The following is an 8,747-nucleotide window of genomic DNA, read 5'->3' as shown; positions in this document are numbered from 1 at the left end:
TGAACATAACAATGTCCGATAAACCACCAACACCCAAGTACTGTAACAAAGTCTCCAAAGATTGGATTATGAGCCGAAAAAAGGTGCACAACAGAACTTCATTCCGGTTTCAAGCAAAACATTTTTCGTTGCCGGTTAAAAGCTAGGCTTACACAAACTCTTAAGGATCAATGGAGTTCAACAATAAACCTTCTTTTTAAAATCTCAAGATGATGTTGGATTACCTGGTTCCTGAATTTGAATGGATGTTCTTGACAAACTAGCTTCAAGCTCGTTCAGCTCATCCATGTCAAGTTCATCATCATCCTCGTCCAGAAGGATGTCTTCAGAATCAGCAGCTCCACTGCTCGGCCCAGCTACCATTGAGTCATCCGTGACCTGAAATTAATGACGATGAAAATAAGCTGATAGGAAACAATAAGTTGCAATAATTTAAGGATTCATGATACACGACCTCCGTAAAAATACAAGTTTCTAGCCACAACAAATCCGATCATTTTAAGCATTGTTACCATTTACAATTGGATGTCCAAGATCCAAGATAAATAACAGATCCTGTTGCAATCCAAAGAAGCACCAATGGTGAAGGTACTGTTAAAAAACAATATATGGGAATAATTCCATATTGGCTTCAGACTTTTTTATTTTTTTCTCTTGAAGTACACGTCCAACACCCCTGATCGACCCATGTCAGGAAAAGAATTAAATAACTGTATCTGACACTTAAACCAGCATTGGGTAACATAGCATAGCTAGATGCCCACCCTGTGAAACACGATAAATCCCGTACCCCACGAGTAACATGACATATAAATTAATAACCATTGATGTACACAAGAAGATAACTAGATGTATGTTTCTCTGTGTTCTGAAGCAGGAAGGAAGGCTGAAAGAAGTGAGGACAAAGGTGATTGATAAAACTAGAGATAAAGACATGAATTTGTGCCTGAGACACACAGGTATGTTAGTGTGGGAGTCCAGGATTAGAGTCACACAGGTATGTCTCCAAGACAAGTTTAAAATATCATAACTCCATACCCATGTTTGAATATATCAGACATGGTGCTTCTAGAAAAATTATCACAGCTTTTACGAAAACAAAGGAAACTTGATATTGATTTCATCTAAGAACTGCACTTTCATCACTCAAGCTATTATAGCAGCAGCCTCTCATTAAAGCTTTTTCAAGAGAACAGATATAGCAGCTTTAAAAAGAGGCACTGAAATGAGACAGGAGAAAATAGAGAACTGAAATCAAAACACAGAAACTTAAGGCTCTATGTTACAATCCTTCCAGAACAGATATTTTCACCTGTGCAGGAAGAGTCAGAATTTTTGTGTGCGTTTGTATGTTCTGATACTGGTAGGTAAGTGGATATCAGGATGGCAAAATAGCCCAAACGATGGATTCGGACCCAATCCAATAGGGAAGGCTTTTTAAAATTAAATAAAGATGGGTTGAAGATGGAGCATGTTTCTAATTAAATTTTAGGTTCGGGGCAAGATGTTTATATCAAGCCCATTCTCACCTTGGAAAATTTAAAAAAAATATCCTATTTTTAATTATATAACTATTTCAGATTTTACAACTTTTTAAGGATTTCTTGATTCTTATAAGATTTTATAATATTTATTTAATTTAATATTGTCAAAATTTACATACTAGACAGAATTATGTAATATTTCTAGGCGGGTCAGAGTCAGAGTTGGATGCTATAAATAAAAGTTAGGTCAAGGCGAGCAAAGAAAACACCCAATCCCATTGTCATCCCTAGGTGAAGAGCCAGGAGGGGGATGGAAGAGCAAAGAAATTGACTAAAAGAACAAGTTTCCAGCTGACAAAGAGTTTTCAATGATACTGAAAACTGATAATAAAAGAATTACCTTCTGCTCAGTAACCTCTGGTTCTTCCCTCCGGTATTCCTCATATGCTTCAGCATCATCCACAAATAAACTTGCATCCGAGAGAAACAACTCACGGCCACTGAAATTGACAAACAAATAAATCAGATTAGCTCAAGTGGAATATTTTAAACACAGAACAACAAGGATAGTAATACCTCATGCGATCATTCTTAGCCCTATCTGCTCGTTGAGCAGCCAAACTAGCTTCTCTTTCTTCCATCTTTTTCGTCTTCCATTGCAAAAACAACTCAGTAGTCATTGGTGTCGTTGTTGTTACTTTTGAACGCTGAGAAAATCAGATAAACAATCATAACAACAGCAAATAACTGAAAAACAGTAGAATAAACATGAAATAGTTTACACACATGACCTAAAATGGTACTTTCATTGAGGGGAGATAGAAAAAAGGAAACTCAAAATGGTACTCGTCAGTTGTTATATAGCATAAAGGCTAAAATATGATAATTTTACCTGGTTTTCTATCTCTTCCTCGATAGTTATTTTCTCACTCTCCTCCTCCAAAAGTGCCTTCATTTGAGACTTCAAAACATATCCTGGAGGAAGGGCATGTCTGTAGTGACAATCCTTGCCACCATTTGGGCACACCCAGAACCAACCATACTGTTTCTTTTCGACAGCTTCCAGAAAGTATTTGCAAACCTATGCACAAGGGTTATAAAAGTATTGATGCAATGGCACATATCTAACCACACAAAGAAATGGGATCTGCTAAGAATGGCTTGTGAGTTGTTGAGAAGTATCATGGCCGAAAACCGCCTAAACTGTTACGATGTAAAGAAAGATATTGGAAGTTTACATAGTTGTTGATAAATTGGATCTTAATTACGTTGCTGTGACTCTTCAAACTTTTATAAAATACCTGTGTCAAACACCTACGTCTAACATGGTATGGGGATATGATCCTCCAAGGGTTCTCTAAATACATGGGAAAATTTAGAAGAAATTGAGCACACCCGTTTAGACACATACCTACATCTTGAATCTAAATAACATAGCTTTTTATTCTTCCAAGTAAAAAGACGACCATTACCAGCCAAAATTAAATTATGATTAACACCTAGTAATTATCATTACTGTAAAAACCAGAGTCCATCTGACAAAACCTAATTGCCTACATAATTTTCTACCTTCTAAGTTTTTTATCCTTATTAGACTAAATTCCACCTCCAACAAAATCACTTTCATTGCTATCCCTCACCACTGATTATTGTCAAAATACGATCAATACCTTATGAAAAGAATAGATTGAGAAGGAAAAAGATTTCATACAATATCAGTGGGTTTATTCTGATTATACTCTGTTTTCTTCGATTCCACAACCTTCTCCAGGGTCTCTTGATCCCATTCCTCCATTGTTTCTAAAAGAAAACAACCCCGAAAGGAAATCAAAATCCCATTGTTACTGAAAAAAGTCAAAGGTATTGCATGCTAACTATAAGTCCATTGATTACCTTGATCACGCTTATCACTGTAAATATCAATCTTCTCACCCTTCCGTTGAACATTCAAATCGTGAGAGAACTTGCACTTAAAACCTTTTGTACACTGTCCCGCTTTGAAAAATTCGCATACAATGGACTTGGGATCCACACCTATCCAATAACCCAACTTCCATTATCAACTAAATGATCTCGAATTATAAATATAAAACACAAAACCAATAAATAATTAAGTTCCAAAAACAAACACTATACATACCAGGGGGGACTTTTGGTTGTGTAACAGCAATTTTAAACAAATCATTTAACTCCTTCTCTCTAGCTTTCTCTTCCTCTTTCTTTTTCTGTTCGTTATCACAATTAGCAAATTCATTTTTCATTATTTTACAAAAATGAAATCAAGGACTAAAATTTCAAGCTTGTTTTAAATTAACTAACAAATATCCAACAAAAGATTCCCACTTTCAAAATCCATCCATTACCACTAAGACCGCTTAAATTATTGAGAACCAAATTTATTATTACATTTGCTACTTATTTACTCAAAATTTGCTAGAAAAAAAAGGAACAAATTCATATTCATAAAAAATAAAAATTAAAGTAAAAATGCATTGTGTATTCAAATATAGTCATTTTTGCATTTAATAATTAAAATTTGCAATTAATTTATTTAAGTTGTTTTAGTTTTAAATATTATTAGAACTAATACTTACTTTCCTATAAAAAAAAGAACTAATACTTACTTCAATAGTACAAAAATTAAAATAAGCAAATATTAACATGAAAATTGTTCAACAAATAATTATTTCATATGAAAAGAAAATTTGATGAATTCATAAATAAGAGCTTTCAACATGTAGAGAAACGGATACAAGTTCCAAAATAAAACTTTTTTTTCAAATAAAAATAATGAAATAGAACCGATATCTACTTCAATATTCAATATCAACATAAAGAAATAATTAAAAAATAAATTCTTAAGAAATCATTATTTTAAATAAACTAAAATCGTGAATTCCATTGTTCTGCTCTTGGCATATAAAGAAGGTACCTTAGCGGCGGCTTTAGACGAGTCGGGTTTGGGTTGAACGGATTGCTGGAGATTTTGAACATATTTCTGAACATTTTTGCTTTTGTTTTTGTTCTTCAATCCGAATGTTTTGTCTTCAACCACTTTTTGCTTTTTCGCCAAATCAGCTTTCGATTTAGCTTGCTGCTTTGGAGGCATTGTTTGCGAATCGACGAATGAGAAAAGGAGGTAAATAATATCGAAATTAATAACAAAATTTGGGTGAAATTTTGAAACTTTATTTGCGGGCTGGGTGGAAGTATTGGAAATTAGGGTTTAAGAGAGTTCAATTTTATAGCGTGGAGATTGGAGATCGATACAGAACACGTTTTTTTAAGGGTAAACTACTCCAATGGTCACTAATTTTTAAGTAATTTTTTTTGATGTTTCAAAAGTCACAAATAGGTCACTACTATTATCGTTTGTTACATATTAATCACTCGCCGTTAACAAGCGTGATGGAAAACATATGTGGACGGTTAACAGCCGTTAACATGCTTACCTAGATTGTATAATTACACAAATAATCCATATTATTTATATATTCTTTTAATTTGATCATAGTTTTAATAAATTAAAATATATTTATTTTTAATTCTTATAAATTTTGTTTATTCTCATTTATTTAACTTAATTAACGAAAAATTCATTGAAGTTTAGGTTATTTTACACTCATAAATTTCAACAAGAAAAAGAAAACATTTGTTAATCAAACTGAGGAAACAACCAAGGATCAATCGAGGGCAAAGAAAACGTAGAAATCCCAGAAAAATTATTTCTAGTATGAAAAAACAATAATCATAGCGCCATGGAGGCACTGGAAACCCCTCTCATCAGCTTCACAAGGAGACGACTGATCATTCCCAAAGATCTAATCACAGCTTGTTTCCTCTTCTCTTCATCTTCCTTGAAACAGTAAACAGGAGCCTGCCATTCAGAATCCTCAAGAACAGCTCCCACTTCAAATGTCATTACATGAGCAGTGTACCCTGCACTCTCCATAAAAGTTTCCAATGTTTCTCACAAACAATCAAATGAATGAACTTTAAATTGTTTAAAAATACGCTTTAAAAAAAACAATTTAAATAGAATCAAGGGAAGTCGTGGAACTAATACCAGTGTAAAATGCCCAGTAAACAGGTCGCTTAGTGATGACATCTTCATAGTACCAAATGAAGTCGACTTTCTCCCACACATTGCAAAGGAACCCATCTTTGTGTTGTTGGCCTAAGTAATTAGCTTCGTCGAGCCAATTCGGGCGGAGAACACCGACTTCGAAGTGCAAAACTCTGCATTCTTTGTTGGTGTAGATAAAGGAAGTGCCGTTGTCCCATTCCAGGTCGTAAGTGAGCTTAACGAGCTGGTTCTGGATAATGTTGAAATTGCGACCATTAGGTTAGTCGTACCAGAGATCAACTTTCTGGAGAGTGCCGCTGTTGTTCATGAAGAGAACGGAGTGGAATTGAAGAGGCCATGTCGATGGCGTTGGGTCCTTGGGTTTCGATGAGAATGCTGAGAAATGGAATGAAATGAATAGAATGAAGACGAAGATGGGTTTAACTGCATAAGCCATTAAATAGGGTGAAGCTGATGAAGGAAAAGAACAACAAACAGAAATATAGATAATGAAGAAAGGATTAGAAATTTTGTTGCTTCTACTTGAATTAAAAATCACATTTAATTATTTTGTATAAGAATATATTTTAATTTATTAAAACTAGGATCAAATTGAAAGAATACATAAATAATAGGGATTATTTGTGTAATTATACCATCTAGGTAAGTCTGTTAATAGCTGTTAACCGTCCACGTGTGTTTTCCGTCACGTATGTTAACGGCGAGTGACCAATTTGTAACAAACTATAACGGTAGTGATCGATTTGTGACTTTTGAAACATCAGTAGTGAAAACGAAAACTTATCCAAACATTAGTGATCATTGTAGTAGTTTACACTTTTTTTTATTTAGTCGAAATGACGATTTTATCCTCACAAGAGGTATGGTATTACTTCTACATCTATTTATCTTGTTTTTGTTTGGAATAATAATAAATATATTTTTTAATATTTATGTATTTTATCCTTTTATCTTGATTTGAAAATTTTAATAAATTTGATATTTATATATTTTATTAATTTTGTTTTCGTATCTTTTTCGTGTTACGTCTTCATGTTATTTTTCTGCTATAAAAATTTTCAGAATAATTCCTTATTGATCTAGCCCTCTGAAGATATATGTATTCCAATCAATTGCAATCTTTTAGCATGATCTTTAGCATGTCCACATAGTCTACCGGAGCTAAATATACTATCATGAAGTCATATTCATCCACCTTCCTAATCTACAAATATTTATTATGACACAAATACTAAGGTAATTATAAAACCCCTATTACAAGACTAGAGGCTTCTACTTATTCTTTTCCTCTTTTATTCTATAAGGATAGAACACATGGTTCATTACTTATAATTGACCACTTGTCGTAAAGTTATTGGTTACAATTCTCTACCCAAATCAAATAGGTGAACTGTCTATATTCGTCGCAACCCAAATGTTCTCATCAAAAATTGATGTGGTAAACATGCAACAGTTCCCGGGGAAAAAAAGAACCACTCAAGTTGAAATCTCAAGAGTAAAATATTCAAGGCTACTTCACACATTTTTCTCAAAATCTCTCTGATGTGCTTAGTTTTTTCCGACTAGCAACAATAAATTATGTACGATCTGAGCTCTACTAAAGCTTCTTGCAAGTTCACAAACCGCATAATGGGTTATGGGGCTTGCACACACGATTTCAAGCCTCCTGGGTAGCCCAACTGTAGTTGTAGTGACATGATCATCTATAACACCCTAATTTGACCTTAAAAAAATGAGGGATTCGAGTGTTAATCAAAATCATCAAAGTGATAAACTATTTTTTAAAAGCATTTACTCAAATAATAAGGCATAACCATCATAATCAAATAGATAAATATAAATTAAGTTTACAAAATATGGAGCTCTCGATAATACAAACTAAGTATCAATAATAAGTTTTACAAAATAAAGTTATGTCTCAAAAATGACGTAAGGTTAATGAATACACGTACACATTATATATATGAAATATGTACTTTGAAAGATCAACAGCTGGAACTCTGACTCGATGATGGTGCTCCTCCATCTACTCCTAAGTACACGCGAACGAAAACATATTATAAACGTTGAACCAAAGAGTTTAATGTCACAAAAATAACTCTACATATTACATGCATTCATAACATAAGCATGCAAACAATTATATTTAGAGAAGTAATATCGTCAATGCAATATAAAATTGTAAATAAACATGCAAACATCAAAGATGAGGTATGATGGCACATAGCTCAAAGGTATACATCCACATACACACAAGCAAGAATCGTGATGTATTTTACTGTCTCGTAGTCTCATAATTCTCATCCCTTTAATCTATCAACATTAGTACTTTAGATAATACTTGGATCACATACGCATCAGGAATGTACATCCACTGACTTTAAAATTATCAAGTACCTAAAGTGAGACCTAGGTCACCTACGCATTAGGAATAGCAACCGATTAGCGTACTCCTTTAGAGTATCAAGATGAGTTTAGGTCATATGAGCATTAGAACATCCGACTAGTATACTCTAAGTGCCACAACATGACTCTTAGAAAGTCTGGATAACTCTTACCTATAATAAACTATCGTCATACAAGTAACTTTTTCACCTCATGCCCTCCATATTTTCTAACCTTCTCTATCTCACTTTACCCATGGAAACTCTCAACCCGTTTTTTTTATTCTATTTTAGCATAACGTTGATGTAAGTATCTCTTAGCATGGTCCTTTATAGTTTCTTACGAGATGAGCCTTCATCACAAAATAAGTTTTTCTTTCAAATCGAAGTTGTTTCACTATTTGAAGTCTTAAGGACTAGACTTTCTTCGGAATGTTGTGAATCGGTTTTTTGAGTTCATATTAACTCGATTGAGCTATGTTTGGTTTAAGATTTTAATATTGTGTGGGATTTATAGATTTTTTTAAAAAGGAATAAGGACGTTGACGTCAGATTTAACATAACAATTCAAGTACAATGATATGATAACTGATGTCGAATGTATTATTTTGTATTCACGATGATCATAATTTTTCAAATGTTATTTACTTTGAATTATATGTTATTTTTCTCCCGATTTGACTTAACCTTAAATCAAACATTCAAACCAATGTCTCTTGTATGTATTTTCTTTGTTTTTTTAAATTTAAATTATAATGTATTGGATCCTTGTAATTTCCGGATTTTACATAT

At 33.2% G+C, this 8,747-nt stretch overlaps 1 protein-coding gene and 1 pseudogene across 1 annotated transcript; both read right to left on the bottom strand.

Moving 5' to 3' along the window:
- LOC120183498 (zinc finger CCCH domain-containing protein 11-like) lies at positions 1-4,760 on the bottom strand. Its single transcript, XM_039188175.1, has 8 exons — positions 4,417-4,760; positions 3,625-3,709; positions 3,378-3,518; positions 3,196-3,284; positions 2,377-2,565; positions 2,061-2,191; positions 1,885-1,984; positions 1-378 (listed from the first exon to the last, which is right to left on the bottom strand). Exons 1-8 carry the CDS (start codon positions 4,591-4,593, stop codon positions 205-207), a joined length of 1,086 nt encoding a protein of 361 aa, XP_039044106.1. The 5' UTR covers positions 4,594-4,760; the 3' UTR covers positions 1-204.
- Positions 4,761-5,232: 472 nt separating this feature from the next.
- LOC120183499 lies at positions 5,233-6,015 on the bottom strand (annotated as a pseudogene).
- Positions 6,016-8,747: the final 2,732 nt, after the last annotated feature.

The sequence above is a fragment of the Hibiscus syriacus genome, unplaced genomic scaffold (genome assembly GCF_006381635.1).
Source record: "Hibiscus syriacus cultivar Baekdansim isolate YM2019G1 unplaced genomic scaffold, ASM638163v2 tig00112776_pilon, whole genome shotgun sequence".
Lineage (NCBI taxonomy): Eukaryota > Viridiplantae > Streptophyta > Magnoliopsida > Malvales > Malvaceae > Hibiscus > Hibiscus syriacus.
The sequence above is the reverse complement of the archived record's forward strand: the minus strand, read 5'-3'. Positions and strand labels throughout refer to the sequence as shown.

Excerpts from the sequence above, each read along its gene's own strand:
- LOC120183498 (XM_039188175.1), bottom strand. The coding sequence starts at position 4,593 with ATGCCTCCAAAGCAGCAAGCTAAATCGAAAGCTGATTTGGCGAAAAAG. Across the intron at positions 3,710-4,416 it reads CGTCTAAAGCCGCCGCTAAG|AAAAAGAAAGAGGAAGAGAA; the intron begins GTACCTTCTTTA and ends GATAACGAACAG. Across the intron at positions 3,519-3,624 it reads ACAACCAAAAGTCCCCCCTG|GTGTGGATCCCAAGTCCATT; the intron begins GTATGTATAGTG and ends GTTATTGGATAG.